Source organism: Mesoplodon densirostris, chromosome 5 (genome assembly GCF_025265405.1).
Source record: "Mesoplodon densirostris isolate mMesDen1 chromosome 5, mMesDen1 primary haplotype, whole genome shotgun sequence".
NCBI lineage: Eukaryota > Metazoa > Chordata > Mammalia > Artiodactyla > Ziphiidae > Mesoplodon > Mesoplodon densirostris.
This window is the reverse complement of record NC_082665.1, coordinates 68,294,143-68,311,395: the sequence shown is the minus strand read 5'-3', so window position 1 is coordinate 68,311,395 and position 17,253 is coordinate 68,294,143. Positions and strand designations below refer to the sequence as shown.

The 17,253-nt window shown below is 38.4% G+C and overlaps 1 protein-coding gene across 11 annotated transcripts in view; it reads left to right on the top strand.

The window, feature by feature from the left end:
- GOLGB1 (golgin B1) overlaps positions 1-17,253 on the top strand; it is a 95,329-nt gene that overhangs the window by 41,331 nt on the left and 36,745 nt on the right. For all 11 annotated transcript variants that reach the window (XM_060098990.1, XM_060098997.1, XM_060098996.1 and 8 more), the window contains one exon: positions 576-691. In XM_060098990.1, coding sequence (XP_059954973.1) covers positions 576-691 — 116 coding nt within the window. The remainder of the gene's footprint in view (positions 1-575; positions 692-17,253) is intronic.

Sequence of the window (17,253 nt, the reverse complement as noted above, 5' to 3'; positions counted from 1 at the left end):
AAGGAGGTTTAAAGAAAACTTATTTTTTTAATGTGTTATTATTAAAGTAATACATGCCTCTGATTTAGTTTAATTCTAAAAGATTGGCATACAGGAAAGATTTTAGAAAGCATTAAATTGAAGATCTGTATTGAAGAGAGCTGAACATTAACCAGAAAGCCTTAAGGGACATTACATGGGAACAGTATGTTACATGAGCATGCTGTTCTCTTAATTGAACCATGTTCATGTTTAAAACTGTGCTATAGAATCTCAGTAGGATTTATAATGCTTATGTGGAGAGTGAAGAAAATAAAATAAAAAACACTAAGGGCATTTTCAAGGGGGAAAGGAAAAATGACTTTTTAAAAAAAATACCTAGACCTGTTTTATTTTACCTTTGAAGGAGGTTTACTGAGATTTCCTTTGGTCCTTGAGAGCATTTAAACAATTTATAAAATGTTGGTATTGGCATCATAATTTTAATTAAGATAACTGAACTAGAATAAACAGCATATGGTGTATCCCTAGAAGATAACTCACTAAGTTTCAGGCTTGAGGCAAAGATCATTTCAATTTTATTTTCTTTTCCTTAGATCAACTCCAGGAAAAATCCGAAGAAATCAACCAATTTCTAAATAAGGCAACATTGCTAAAACATGAAATAGCATCTCAGACTTCTTTGCCAGATGTTTCTAATGAGGGCACACAGGTAATTAAATGTGTACTTCTTTTTTTTTTTTTTTTTGCGGTACGCGGGCCTCTCACTGTTGTGGCCTCTCCCATTGTGGAGCACAGGCTCCGGATGCACAGGCTCCGGACGCGCAGGCTCAGCGGCCATGGCTCACGGGCCCAGCCGCTCTGCAGCATGTGGGATCTTCCTGGACTGGGGCACGAACCCGTGTCCCCTGCATCGGCAGGCGGACTCTCAACCACTGCGCCACCAGGGAAGCCCTAAATGTGTACTTCTTATGAATATGATCTATTTGTCTTTGCTGTATCTATACTTGGGTGTTCTAATAGAATTTATTCCATAAAGCAGTATAAGCCTTCTCTCTTTTCTGCCTGATAAAATGCTTTTTTGGAGCCAATTCTATTTGAAAGGAATCATGAAAGACAGTAGTGTCCCAACAATGAATAATGAGAAAAAAGTAGACAATGAGCAGCATAACCTCAAGAGCCTTTCTAATTCTAAGGTCTTAGAACTCTGTATTGGAGATGAGTCATTAATTTTAATCTTATAATCAGCTTTCCCAGTTGAGAAATCAATTTTGTTTTTGGTAGACCGAGATTTGATCAGGTTTAAAGTATACAATTCAGTCTAACCAAACTTAAAAGTCTGTTGTAGAAACCATAATGCCCACATTAATCAGTTAACAGTAAAAAGTTTAATTTCCTGTTCATTGGCCAGTATATTCTCTCTGCTCTCTATAAAAGTCTCCAGGGAGCTAGATATTAATCATTTAAATTTTAATCATTTAATTATATTATTGATTTTGGTCATTTAATCATATTATTGAGCTTGAATATCAGAACAAGGAGAGTTAGTTTGATGATCTTAATTAACTAGTGTCAAGCTGGGATAACTGGATTAATTCATCTCCATCATAAGATTATACCCTTCCAAACTGACATATATTGGTCAGCACAGTCCCATAGTTCCTGGGCAGTACTGTGCACGGATAAAAATTTTTGCTTCCTGGTTTTTGGCATCTAGGCTTTCCAATCTCTTCTATTCTCCCTTTCTCAACTTTTTCCTCCAGTGTTTTGTTAAGACATTTTTCAGCAACTCTAAAAAATTCAGATTCCATATATATGTGTTAGCATACAGAATTTGTTTTTCTCTTTCTGACTTACTTCATTCTGTATGACAGACTCTAGGTATATCCACCTCACTACAAATAACTCAATTTTGTTTCTTTTTATGGCTGAATAATATTCCACTGTATATATGTGCCACATCTTCTTTATACATTCATCTGTCAGTGGGCACTTAGGTTGCTTCCATGTCCTGGCTCTTGTAAATAGAGCTGCAACATTGTGGTACATGACTCTTTTTGAATTATGGTTTTCTCAGGATATATGCCCAGTAGTGGGATTGCTGGGTCGTATGGTAGTTCTATTTTTAGTTTCTTAAGGAACCTCCATACTGTTCTCCATAGTGGCTGTATCAATTTACATTCCCACCAGCAGTACAAGAGGGTTCCCTTTTCTCCACACCCTTCCAGCATTTATTGTTTGTAGATTTTTTTGATGATGGCCATTCTGACATGTGTGAGATGATACCTCACTGTAGTTTTGATTTGCATTTCTCTAATGATCAGTGATGTTGAGCATCCTTTCATATGTTTGTTGGCAATCTGTATATCTTCTTTGGAGAAATGTCTATTTAGGTCTTCTGCCCATTTTTGGATTGGGTTGTTTCTTTTTTTGATATTGAGCTGCACGAGCTGCTTGTAAATTTTAGAGATTAATCCTTTGTCAGTTGCTTCATTTGCAAATATTTTCTCCCATTCTGAGGGTTGTCTTTTGGTCTTGTTTGTGGTTTCCTTTGCTGTGCAAAAGCTTTGAAGTTTCATTTGGTCCCATTTGTTTATTTTTGTTTTTATTTCCATTTCTCTAGGAGGTGGGTCAAAAAATATCTTGCTGTGATTTATGTCATAGGGTGTTGGACCTATGTTTTCCTCTAAGAGTTTGATAGTGTCTGGCCTTACATTTAGGTCTTTAATCCATTTTGAGTTTATTTTTGTGTATGGTGTTAGGGAATGTTCTAATTTCATTCTTTTACATGCAGCTGTTCAGTTTTCCCAGCACCACTTATTGAAGAGGCTGTCTTTTCTCCATTGTATATTCTTGCCTCCTTTATCAAAAATAAGGTGACCATATGTTCGTGGGTTTATCTCTAGGCTTTCTATCCTGTTCCATTTATCTATATTTCTGTTTTTGTGCCAGTACCACACTGTCTTGATTACTGTAGCTTTGTAGTATAGTCTGGAGTCCGGGAGCCTGACTCCTCCAGCTCCTAAAAAAAAAACAATGGTTCTGAAGAATGTAGGGGCAGGACAGGAAGAGAATGGACTTGAGGACACGGAAAGGGGGAAGGGTAAGCTGGGAAGAAGTGAGAGAGTGGCATGGACATATATACGCTACCAAATGTAAAATAGATAGCTAGTGGGAAGCAGCCTCATAGCACAGGGAGATCATCTCGGTGCTTTGTGACCACCTAGAGGGGTGGGATGGAGAGAGTTGGGGGGAGACACAAGAGGGAGGAGATATGGGCATATATGTATATGTATAGTTGATTCACTTTGTTAAAAAGCAGAAACTAACACACTATTGTAAAGCTATTATACTCCAATAAAGATGTTTAAAAAAACAAAAAATAAATAAAAATAAAAACAAAAATTCAAAGAATTTTGTAGTGAACACCTGCATACTCACCATCCAGATTCTATTAATATTTACTATATTTGCTTCATCATATATCTATCCATTTATCCATCTACCAATTCATCTTAATTTTTTATACATTTCACAGTAAGTTGTAGACATCAGTACATTTTTCTAAATATTTCAGCATGCATATCATTGACTAGATTTTACTATTTGTTTATAGTTCTTTTTCTTTTGAAGTGAGATTTACAAAACATGAAATGTACAGGTATTAAGTGTACCATTCATTGAGTTTTATCAAGTGCGTTACCCAAATCCCTATCAAGGTATATCACCCTACAAAGTACCCTTTTGCAGTCAACCACATTACTCCCCTGCAGAGATGAACCAATATTCTATATTTTCACCGTAGATTAATTTTGCATGTTTTATATCCTATAAATGTAATCATACATTTGTGTCATTTTGTAGGAAAACTTCTTTCACTCAGCACATTTTGAGATTCAAGTATATTATCATTTATATCATAATTTATTCTTTTACATTGCTGAGAAGTATTCCATTTTATGAATATACTGTATTTGCCTTTTGCATGACTGTGCTATAATTTCCTTTTGATGGATAACTGGTCTTTTTATGCTTTGGGTATTATGAATTAAGCTGCTATGGACATTCTTGTACAAGTATTTGTGTGGACATATGTTTTCATTTGTCTTCATTAAATGCTAGTTGAGGAATTTCTGGGCCATAGAGTAAGAATATATTTAGCTTTATAGGGAAATGCCGGATCTTCTTCCAAAGTGATTATATTGTTTATACTCTCACCTAAAATATATGAGAGTTCTAGTTGCTCTACATCTTCTCTAAGATTTGGTATTATCAATTTTTAAAATTTTAGCCATTTTAATGGGTGTGTAGTGGTAGGTCAATGTGGTTTCAATTTGCATCTCCCCAATGACAAATGATGTTGAACTTGTTTACTTGAGATTCTTGGACATTTGTATATCTTCTTTTGGTAAAGTATCTGTTCATGTCATTTCCTCATTTTAAAAATTGACTTTTTTGTCTATTTATCAAGTTGTAGTAATTCTTTATACATCCTGAATGCCAATTTATTATCAGGCATGTTTGGTAAATATTTTCTCCCATGCTGTGTCTTGCTTCTTTTTCTTTTTAAATTTTTTTAAATTGAAAATCACATATTGAATTTTTTTTTATTACAAGTAGAATTTCTTTTTTAATATTTATTTATTTATTTATTTGGTTGCACCGGGTCTTAGTTGTGGCAGGTGGGCTCCTTACTTGCAGCTCGTGGACTCCTTAGTTGCGGCTCACTGGCTTCTTAGTGTGGCATGCGAACTCTTATTTGTGGCATGCATTTGGGATCTAGTTCCCTGACCAGGGATCAAACCTGGGCCCCCTGCATTGGGAGTGCGGAGTCTTATCCACTGCACCACAAGGGAAGTCCCTGTGGCTTGCTTCTCATCCATTTTCTTCATGATGTTCTTTAATTAGCAGACATTTAAAATTTTGATAAAGTCTATTATTTATCTTTTTTTTTTCTGGTTATAATTTTCTTTGTCCTGTGTGTGAAACCTTTGCTTAACCCCAAGTCATGAAGATATTCTCTTATGTTTTCTTCCACAAGCTATATAGTTTTAGCTTTCACAGTTAAGTCTCTGAACCTCAGTAAATTTTTGTGTGTGGTGTAAGATAAGGGTCAAGTTTTATTTTTTTCCCTATATGGATATCCAATTGTCTCTGCACCATTTCTTAAAAAGAGTTTACTTTCCTCATTGGATTGCTTTGGTACCTTTGTTGAAAACAAATGATTAATAGGTCTATTTATGAGCTTTCTAGTCTATGAGCTTTCTAGTCTAGTCTAGCCAATTCTTAGGCCTGTATCATATTTTTTTTCAGTCAAGACTTTATTGGGGCAACAGGGGGAAGTGAGAACAAGTAACAGGTTCCCTTGCTGGCTGGCTCCCTGAGGGGAGGCGAGCTTGTTCCTTGTATGGGGTGAGGGTAGGAGTGTGTCCAGGGGTCTTGCTGAAGGGGTGGCTTAGGTGGTTTGCCCACCCCTAAGGTGGTGTTGTGGCATATGCTCAGTACCCTGCTTTTGCTCCCAATACCCTGTTTTTGCTCCAAGCTCTTCAAAAGTGGCAGTTGGGTGTTTTTGGTCTCTTTATATCTTTTGGGTCCAGAATTTGCCCCAACTGCACATGCATGCAGTTATTTTTAGTCCCATATAGTTTCTTTGTATTTTGTTGCTGGAGGAGATGTTTGTCCAGGTGTGAGCACTGCAGCACTGCAGCAAAGGGTCCCAGGTCCCAGCCTGTCTCATCCCCCCCTGAGAGACTCTACACCCTTATTCTTAAGGGGTAAGGGACCGAAGGTCTCTTCTTCTGAAACTTCTTCCTGCATAAGGGGACAGGGGCCACAGACCCTAGCCCCTAGCAGTGTAGAAGTCTCTTGCTGACTGTCCCAAGGACCTGTGGGATCTGGGCCACTTTCTGCTGGAATGGGCTGAATTCCTTGAGCCATCATGAGCCTTACTTCAAATTGTCGGAGCCTAGAAGACACAAACTCAATCAAAACGTTAAACAAACAAGGGCTAAAAAGGAGAAAAACAACAATAGCCATTAAAGGGTGTAGAAAGGGAAGGAACCAGGTTACCTTGGGAGGGCTTCCTTAACTGTTGACCTGACAGGGGAGGCATTGTTGCCCCTGCCAAGAAGCCATTCTGTTTGGGTGTATATTTTTGTTAATCTCGGGGTTAAAGTTCAACATGTTTCTCTATTTTTAGACTGGAAGGAAGGTCTGGACCTGTTGGTCCCAGGTCTCCTTCTTGGACCGAAAAGTCTTAGTCACAGGTTTACAACAATAGGGAAGACAACAGAGTACTAGTCAAAATATAGCCTAAATCAGTATGACTGAAAAGAAAAGGGTTATGAGAAAACAAAAACCTCCTGCCAGAAAGCTTTTTTTTTTTTTTTTTTTTTTTTTTTGCGGTACGCGGGCCTCTCACTGTTGTGGCCTCTCCCGTTGTGGAGCACAGGCTCTGGACGCACAGACTCAGCAGCCATGGCTCACGGGCCTAGCCACTCTGCGGCATGTGGGATCTTCCCGGACCGGGGCATGAACCCGTGTCCCCTGCATCGGCAGGCGGACTCTCAACCACTGCGCCACCAGGGAAGCCCCAGAAAGCTTTTTATACCTTGTGGTATCCAAGAGAACAAACTGGAGAACCAGTTTTCAGTTTCCACGCCCATATTGAATAGCGAGGATTGGTGGTTAATTGTCTGCTGAAACCAGGTGGTTTGTTGTCAGATATTCTCAATGTTGGTTTCTACCTGGTATGGGCATCAGCACTGTTTTCTTTGCCTCCCGATCTGCCCTGTTCCCTTAGGTAATTTGAGAATTTTCCTTTTGGTGCCCACAGCTGTGAATGACTTCTACTAGTTTTGATTTTTGAGCACTTCTATGAGTTGTAATATCTCAGCCCCATATGTTACAGTGGAATTTTTTGCATTTAAAAGTCCTCTTTCTTTCCAGATTAGCTGCATGGGCATGTAAAACAAGGAAGGCATATATATATATATTTAAAATTTATTCATTTTATTTATTTATTTTTGGCTGCATTGGGTCTTCGTTGCTGTGCACAGGCTTTCTCTAGTTGCGGCGAGCAGGGACTACTCTTTGTTGCAGTGCACGGGCTTCTCATTGTGGTGGCTTCTCTTGTTGCGGAGCACGGGCTCTAGGCGCGCGGGCTTCAGTAGTTGTGGCACGCGGGCTAAATAGTTTTGGCTCGCGGGGTCTAGAGCGCAGGCTCAGTAGTTGTGGTGCACAGGCTTAGTTGCTCCACGGCATGTGGGATCTTCCCAGACCAGGGCTTGAACCCATGTCCCCTGCACTGGCAGGCGGATTCTTAACCACTGCACCACCAGGGAAGCCCGGAAGGCATATTTTGAGTCTGTATATATATTTATAATTTTCCTTCCCCCAAAGTTAAGGCTGAAGTTAGGGCTATTAGCTCAGCCCTCTGGGCTGAAGTGTTAGGTGGCAAAGGTTTTGCTTATATAACACTGTAAGTGCTCACAGTAGCATACCCTGCCCTCCTGACTCCATCTGTAATGAAACTACTGCCATCAGTAAACCATTCTTCCTCAGGGTTTTCTATGGCCTGGTCTGTTATATCAGGCCTACAGGCATAAACCTAGTCAAAGGTTTCAAGGCAGGAATGTGTTAGTTCTGGTCCTTCAGCCAGCCTTAGAGCAGCCAGAATGAGGGTGTGGCAAGTTTTGAGGGTTAGTTCTGGGGAGTCAAGGAGTAAAGCCTGCTACTTAGTAAGGCAGCCTCCAGTTAGCTAATGGTGGCCTTTAATTTCCAGAATCTTTTGTACTTGATGAGGGGTCTGTACTTCCAGTGGCTGTCTAAAGGTAAGCTTGTTAGCTTCTTCCACTAATAAAGCAGTGGCAGCTACCGCCCGGAAGCAGCCATGTCAACCTTGGGCCATGGAATTGAGTTGTTTGGAAAAATAGCCTATAGGTTGAGGAACTTCTCCTAGCTTTTGTACAAGGACTCCCATAGCTGTCCCCTGTTTTTCAGCAATGTACAAGATAAATGGCTTTTTTAAATTGGGGAGACCCAGAGCAAAAGCTTTGGTGAGGGTCTGTTTGATCTTATTAAAAGCCCTTTCTTGTTCCCCAGTCCAAAGTAATGGCTCTGTATCTGGGCCTTTAGTGGCTTCATATAGAGGCTTAGCCATTAGCCTGAATCCTGGAATCCAAATTCTGCAAAATCCTGCCATGCCTAAGAAAGTATGAGGATTTTTTTTTTTTGGTCTTTGGGGCGCTTAGTTCTAATATAGCTTCTTTTCTATCTGGAGATAGCTGTCTGCTTCCAGGGTTTATAATAAATCCCAGATATTTAACTTGTTACTTTGAGATTTGTGCTTTTTTCTAGAAGATCCTGTAACCCTGGGTCCCAAGGACATTAAGGACTTAAATGGTATTTTGATCTGAGGCCTCCATGGTGGGACTACATATTCATATGTCATCTACATACTGTAGACTGGCCCCTTCTTTTAGGTGTATTTCCCTTAGTTTTTTTTTTTTTAATAAATTATTTATTTATTTATATTTTTGGCTGCATTGGGTCTTCGTTGCTGTGCACGTGCTTTCTCTAGTTGTGGCGAGCTGGAGCGACTCGGTGGCTTCTCTTGTGGAGCACGGGCTCTAGGCGCACAGGCTTCAGTAGTTGTGGCACATGGGCTCAGTAGTTGTGGCTTGCGGGCCCTAGAGTACAGGCTTAGTAGTTGTGGCGCACAGGCTTAGTTGCTCTATGGCATGTGGGGTCTTCCCTGACCAGGCCTCGAACCCGTGTCCTCTGCATTGGCAGGCAGATTCTTAACCACTGCGCCACCAGGAAGGTCCCTCCCTTAGTTCTTTTCTTAGGACCTGGGTGAACAAGTGTGGGCTGTCCTGAAACCCCTGAAGCAATACTGTCCAGGTGTATTATTGCATTTGACCTGAGTGGGGGTTAGTCTACTAAAAGGCAAACAGATACTGAGATGAGAGATGAACTGGGATGCAAAAGAAGGCATCCCTGAGGTCAAGCACTCCAGGAATCTGGACTAATATATTATAAGGATTGGCCACAAGGGGATGTATAGGGACCACTGCATCATTTACTGCTCTAAGGTCTTGTACCATTCGATATTCCCTGTTTGGCTTAACAACTGGCAGAATAGGGGTACTGTATGGAGACTGACAGAGCACTAAGAGGCCACGTCTTAAAAATTTATGTATGAGGGGTCGCAAACGTTTTTTTGCTTCCAACTTTATGGGGTACTGTCTCTTGTTAGAATAAGCGACTTCTGGCTTAAGGCTAATTTTTACAGGTTGAGCATTTATAGCCTTCCCAGGGATTCCTTTGTCCCAAACTGCAGGGTTTACTGTGTGTAGAATATGGCTGGGAATAGGCCCTTGTTCTTCCAGTTGATTTGTCTTAGTCAGAATCAAGATAAGGGGCTGCTTTGGGCCTCCTAACTGTAATATGGCTCCAAGGGAACCCAGAAGGTCTCTCCCCAGTAGTGGGATAGGACACTCAGGCCCAGCTGAAAAGGTACATGAGATCAAACACTGTTCACATAGGCCAGTGAGAGGCCCAGTGAAGTAACGGGTGTGAGGCTTTCCATCAACACCAGTCACAGTACAGCTTTTGGAGGAAGGAGGCCCAGTGTGAGAGATCATGACAGAGTAAGTGGCTCCAGTATCACTTAAAAAATTGATTTTCTTACCTGCTATGTCAAGAACCACCCAGGCCTCCTTGTTGGAGATAGACGTCTCGTTGCGGGGAGCCACCAGAATCCCCAGGCCCGCTCAGTCGTCCAACATGGCCATCTCAGGAGAGGGAGCCCCCCAAACGTGGTGACATTGAAACAAGAGGTTCAGGTGGCTACTTGTCACCCACAGGGAAGCTGCATTCAGTGGTCCCGGAGGTGCCCAGATCCTCTCCCCGGAAGAGGACAACTGCCCCACATTGAGCACCGTCAATCTGATACTGAACAGGGTTCTTGGCCTTCCCCAATCAATGGAAATTGATTAGAGGCCAGACAAGAAATTCAGGCAAGGCTTTATTGGGGCCCCTGCTGCAGCAGGGCAGAGTGAGAACAAGTGATAAGTTCCTTTGCTTGCTCGGTCCTGCCTGTATCACATTGTTTTCATTACTGTAGTTTGTAGTTAGTCTTGAAGTCAGGTAGTATAAGTCCTCTGACTTTGTTCTTCTTTTCAAGATTGCATTGATTATTCTAGGTTCTTTGCATTTCCACAGAAGTTATACAATCAACTGTCTCAAATTCTATTTGAAAAAAAGAAGAAGCTGGATGGGATTTTGAATTGGCATTGTGTTGAATCTATAGATCACTTTAGGGAGAATTGACATCTTAATACTACTGAACTTTTCAATCCATGAGTATAGTATCTCTCTTCACTTACTACGATCTTTAATTTCTTTCAGCAATGGTTTGTAGTTTTGGTTGGAGGAGTTGTGCACATTTTAAAATTTATTCTGAAATGGTTCATATTATTTAATGCTGATGTGGGTGGAATTTATTCTAATTTCACCTTTCCAACTGTTTGCACTTTTATGTAAGTATACAATTGAATTTTGCTTATGTGAACTTGATATTTATTTTATTAATTCTAGTCTCATTCTGTAGATTCTTTAGGATTTTCTACAAAAACAATCATGTCATCTGCAAATAAAGACAAGTTTTACTTACTCCTTGCTAATCTTTATGCCTTTATTTTTCATGCAATGGCTAGGACCTTCATAACACTGTTTAATAGAAGTGGTAAGACTGGGACTTCTTGAATTTTGCCTGATCTTAGGGGAAAGTATTCCATATTTTACCATTAGCTGTGTTACTAGTTTCAAGTTTTCATTAATCTTCTTTTTCAGATTGAGGACTTTACCCTCTATTCTTAATTTGGTAAAAATTGGTATTAAATTTTGCCAAATGCCTTATCTGCATTTATTGAAATGACCATATGGGTTTTCTTCTTTATTCTGTTCATATGGTACAGTACTTTAATTTTTGACTATTAAACCAACCTTGTATTGTTAGTATAAACCCAACTTGGTCATAAAGTATTATCCTTTTTATATATTACTGAATTTGATTTACTACTATTTTTGGAAGCATTTTTGTATCCGTACTTATGAAGGATATTGGTCTTTGTTTTGGTCATGAAGATTTTCCTTTGTTTTGTAGTACTTTGTCAGATTTTGGTATTACGGTTATTATGGCATTAAAAAAAATGAGATGTGGAGTGTTCCCTTTTATTTGAGAGTTTGTGTAAAATTGGTGTTATTTCTCAAGAATTTGAAAGAATTCACCAGTGAAACTATCTGGGTCTGGAGTTGATGATGAATTGAATTTCTTTTACAGATATAAGACTAATAAGATTTTCTTTTTCATCTTGTGCCAGTTGGATTTTAGTTTTGTTTTGTTTTGTCCGTTTCATTGAAGATGTCAAATTTTTGTTATAACCTTGATTATAATATTCCATTTTTTATCCTTTTAATGCTTGTATGCTCTGTAGTGATACCCACCCCTACCCCAATCCCTATTTTTTTAATTAAGATATAATTGACATATAACATTGTGTAAGTTTAAGGTGTACAACTTGTTGATTTGATACATGTATATATTGCAATAGGGTTACCACCATAACATTAGCTAACACCTCCATCATGACACATAATTACAATTTCTTTTTTGTGGTGAGAACATTTAAGATCTAGTCTCTTAGCAACTTTGAACTACGTAATACATTATTGTTAACTATAATCACATTGTTGGGTGTTAGATCTTCAGAACTTTTTCATCTTCCATCTGCAAGTTTCTACTATTTGGCCGACATCTCCCCACTTTGTGCTTCATTTTCTTGATCAGACTTTAAACTAGAAATTATTTGACTTTAAAAAAAAATCTTTTCAAAGAACCAACTTTTGGCCTTGTCAATTTTCTCTAATGCTGGTCTGTTTTCACTTTTATTGATTTTTGTTCTTTGATATTTCTTTCTATTTATTTGGTTTTACTTTGCTCTTCTATTTCTAACTTCTTAAGGTGTAACTTTATATCAAACACTTCAGATCTTCTTTTCTCATTTAAACATTTAAAGTTACACAATTCCCTCTTAAGCACATGGTTTGATATGTTGTGTTGTTATCATTCAGTTTTTGAAGAGTTTTCTAATTCTCCTTATGATTTCTTCTTTGATCATGGATTATTTAGAAGTGTGTTATTTAATATCCAGATATTTGGTTTTATTTCTAGATATTTTATTGTTATTGATTCCTAATTTAATTTCATAATGATCAGGTAATATGTTCTATATGATTTCAGTGCTTTGAAATTTAGAGACTTGTTTTATGACATAGCATATGATGTGTCTTGGTGAATGTAGCTTGTGCACTTGTAAAAAATGTATATTCTGTAGTTATTGGCTGTAACATTTTATAAATATCACTTAAATCATAGTATTATTCAAATTATATTTGATTTTTGTCTAGTTGTTGAAACTTGACTGATTTTTTTTAGCATTTGACAAAAATTAATATCTATTCATAATAATAAGTTCTTAACAAATTATACATAGACAAATGTAGCTTAATGTAATAAAGGCCATATACAACAAGCCCACAGCTAACATCGTACTCAATGTTGAAAGGCTGAAAGCTTTTCCTCTAAGATCAGGAACTAGACAGAGGTGCCCACTCTCATCACTCCTATTCAACATAATAATGGAAGTCCTTGCAAGATCTGGAATAGCCAGGCAGTCCTGAGAAAGAACAAAGAGGGAGGCATAAAATTCTGGATTTCTTTTCTTTTCAATTCTGTGTTCCAGAGATTTGGAGAGGAATGAATGATGGGGATGGCTCTTTTTTTTTTTTTTTTTTTTTTTTTTTTTGCGGTATGCGGGCCTCTCACTGTTGTGGCCTCCCCCGTTGCGGAGCACAGGCTCCGGACGCGCAGGCTCCGGACGCGCAGGCTCAGCGGCCATGGCTCAAGGGCCCAGCCGCTCCGCGGCATATGGGATCCTCCCAGACCGGGGCACGAACCCGTATCCCCTGCATCGGCAGGCGGACTCTCAACCACTTGCGCCACCAGGGAGGCCCGGGGATGGCTCTTTTTTCCGTGAAGTCTGGAGCCTTCTGTAGGAGAATCAAAGACTGGAGTTGACTTGAAAGCTGAGAGTTGGAATTATCTGGAGGCTTTTTCAACTCAGTTCTGGCGCCAGGAGTAGGTTGACTTGAGTTTGCTGACATAATCACATGCCCTTCTCTTGTGGCTTGGCTGGTGTTCTGATTGCTATTTCTTCATTGGGATGATTTAGTTGTTCTTCTAAACAGAAAGTTATGAGATTCCTCAAGTTCTAGAGATCAGAAATCAAAATTGGTTTCACTGGCCAGAAGTCACGATGTCAGCTGAGCTGCAGGGAAGGAGGCTTTAGGGAAGAATTCATTTCCTCATTTTTTCCAGTGACTAGAGCTGTATTACTTACACCCTTGTTTCCTGGTTGTTCTTCTATCTTTAAAACCAGAAGCCTAACATCTTGTCTTAGTCATCAGGTTGCCTTCTAACTCTTGAAACTAGACTGATTTTTAAAGAGTTTATTTATTTATTTGTTTGTTTATTTATTTATTTTTGGCTGCATTGGGTTTTCGTTGCTCTGCTCAGGCTTTCTCTAGTTGTGGCGAGCGGGGACTACACTTTGTTGTGGTGCCCAGGCTTCTCATTGCGGTGGCTTCTCTTGTTGCAGAGTACAGGCTCTAGGCATGCAAGCTTCAATAGTTGTGGCACACTGGCTCAGTAATTGTAGCTCATGGGCTCTAGAGCACAGTCTCAGTAGTTGTGGCACACGGGCTTAGTTGCTCTGTGGCATGTGGGATCTTCCCAGACCAGGGATCGAACCCATGTCCCCTGCATTGGCAGGCGGACTCAACCACTGCACCACCAGGGAAATCCTGCATACTTTTTTTTTTTTTTTTTTTTTTTTTTTTGCTGCACGCGGGCCTCTCACTGCTGTGGCCTCTCCCATTGCGGAGCACAGGCTCCGGACACACAGGCTCCGCGGCCATGGCTCGCGGGCCCAGCCGCTCCGCGGCATGTGGGATCCTCCGGGATCGGGGCACGAACCCGTGTCCCCTGCATCGGCAGGCGGACTCCCAACCACTGCGCCACCAGGGAAGCCCTTGCATACTTTTAAAGTATACAACTTGATAAGTTTTGACATACATGAAGTCATCACCATTATCAAGAAAATGAACATATTCATCACCCCCCAGTTTCTCATGCCCCCTTTTAATTTTTCTCTCACATCTCCCCCTACCCAGGCAACCACTTATCTTCTTTCTGTCATTATAGATTAGTTTGTATGTTGTAGAATTTTTAATAAATTATATGTGCTCTTTTTTTTTCCTGGCTTCTCTCACTCAGCATACTTATTTTGATGTTCATCCTATTGTATGCAGCAAGAATTCATTCCTTTGTATTGTTGAGGATATTGTACATACCACAATTTGTTTATCCATTTACTTGTTGATGGACAAACTCGGATTGTTGACAGTTTTTGGCTATTACAAATAAAGCTTCTATGAATATTCTTTTATAAATCTTTCTTTGGACCTGTGCTTTCTTTACTCTCAGTAAATACCTAGAAGTGAAGTGTCTGGATCATATGGGAGGTTTTAAGACCTTGGCAGTTTTCCAAAGTGGTGTTACCATTTTCTATTCCCAGCAGCAGTGTATGAGAGTTCCAGGGGTAAACCTCACTTGGTAGTGATATATTATCCTTATACTTGAATTCACTTGCTAAAAGTTCTATTTGTTTCATAACTATTTGGCTGTTTAGGTTATCTATTTCTTCTTGAGTGAGCTTTGGTGTTTTATATCTTTTAGGGGATTTGTCTATATAAAGTGTCAAATTTATAGGCAAGTTTATATAAAGTTATTCATAATAGTCTCTAATTATTGTTTTAATATGTATAGAATCTGTAGTGATGTTACCTCTCCCATTTCTGATATTGGTAATTTGTGTTTTCTTTCTTACACAGGTTAGACTGTCCAGAGGTTTATTAACTTTACTGATCTCAAAACCAGCTTTGAGTTCATTTATTCTGCCTTGTTTTCTGTTTTCTATTTTATTGATTTCTACTTTGATCTTTATTATTTCCTTTCTTCTGTTTACTTTGGATTTGATATCCTCATTTCTTAGCTTCTTAAGGTGAAAGCTGAGGCCATTAGTTTGAGACCTTTCTTATTTCTAATATAGGCATTTTGCATTATAAATTCCCCCCCAAAAATCTACTTTAGCAGTATCTCACAAGTTCTGTTGTATTTTCATTTTCACTCAGTTCACAATACTAATTTCCCTTTTAATTTCTTCTTCGCCCCTGGGTTACTTAGTTTCCAAATATTTGGGAGTCATATGTCTAGAGGTCTTTCTGTTATTGATTTTTATTTTAATTCCATTGTGGTCAGAGCACATACTTTATATGACTTGGCTCTTTAAGAATTGATTGAGACTTGTTTTATGGCCCAGAATATTGTCTGTTTTGGTAAATGTTCTATATGTACTTGAAAATAATGTGTAGTCTGCTGGAATGTTCTATAAATGCCAATCACGTAAAGTTGATTGATAGTCTTATTCAAGTGTACTATGTCCTTGCTGCTTTTCTGCCTCTCAATTATTGAAATCCCATATTATAGTTGTGGATTTATTTACAGTTCTATCAGTTTTTACACCATGTATTTTCAAGCTGTGTTATTGGGGGCTTAGACATTTAGTATGTTTATGTCTTCTTGATTAAGTGACCCATTGATATTATGAAATGACCTTCCTTATCCCTGGTGACATTCTTTGCTGTGAGATGTACTTCTTTCTGATATTAATATAGCTATTCCACTTTTCTTTTGAGTAGTGTTAGCATGGTGTATCTTTTTTCACTCTTTAACTTATTTGTGTCTTTATATTTAAAGCTTATATGCAGCATAGAGTTTGAGCCTACTTCTTACCCAATCTGTCAATCTCTGCCTTTTACTTGGAGTGTTCAGACCATTTCCATTAATGTTGTCGTTGATATAGTTTTAAGTCTCTCACCTTGTTATTTGTTTTCCATTTTTCCAACTGTTTTCTTTTACTTTTTTACTTCTCCTTTCTTTTAAAAAATTGGTTGAGTATTTTTTATGATTCTGTTTTTCTCCCTTTTCAGCGTATTAGCTATAATTCTTTATTTTGTTACGGTAGTGACTGCATTAGGGATTATAGTCTGCATTTTTATCACAGTTACCTACATACAGTATTGTGCTTCTTCAACTATAGAATAAAAACCTTACAATTATATACTCCTATTTCTTCACTCTTGGGATTTATATTATTATTATTTTACTTATGCATATATTATAAACAAAAAGTACAAAAATATAGCATGTTATAAACAAAAATTTTTATTTTTGTTTAGTCATTTGTCTTTTAGAAGATTCAAATAATAAGAAAATATACCTTAACTACCATTGCAGTTACCATTTCTGGTACTTTTCTTTAGGGTAGATCAAGACTTGGCTGTCTTTTTCCATAAAGGGTCAAATGGTAAATATTTTAGGCTTTTAGGCCATAAATAAAACTTTATATACAAAAACAGGTGGAAGCCTCCAAATTTTGCCAAACTCTGGTGTAGTTTCATATTTCCATCTGGTTTTGTTTTCCTTCTGCCTAAAGGACTTCTTTTAATGTGTGTGTGCTGTCATGAGCACGCAAGTCTGCTGGTGATGGGTTCTTATAGCTCTTGTATGTTCGAAGACATTTTTATCTCTCCATTGTTTTTAAAAGATATTTTTAAAAGCTGACTAGAGAAGCTACATTGATAGGTTTTTTTTTTTCTCTTTCAGTACTTTAAGGCTATTACTCTACTATCTTTTTTCTTGCATTTTGTTTTTGACAAGAAATCTGTTATCCTTGTCTTTTTTTTTTTTTCCCCCTGGCTGCTTTTAGGATTTTATCACTGGTTTTGAGCACTTGGGTTATGATGTGCCTTTGCATAGTTTTCTTCATGTTTCTTTTGCTTGGAGTTTGCCTTTTGAATCTCTATGTTTATAGTTTTCATCAATTTGGAAAATTTTCTGCCGTTAATTAGTCAAATATTTTTTTGACCCTCTCCCTTCCTTTGGAGACTCCAATTCCACATACATTAGATTACTTGAAGTTTTTCCAGAACTCATAATGCACTTTTAGTTTTTTGGATTCTGAAAATTTTCTTTCATGTGCAATAGACTTGGGATTTCTCTCTTTGTAATCCAGACTTCAGTCTTAA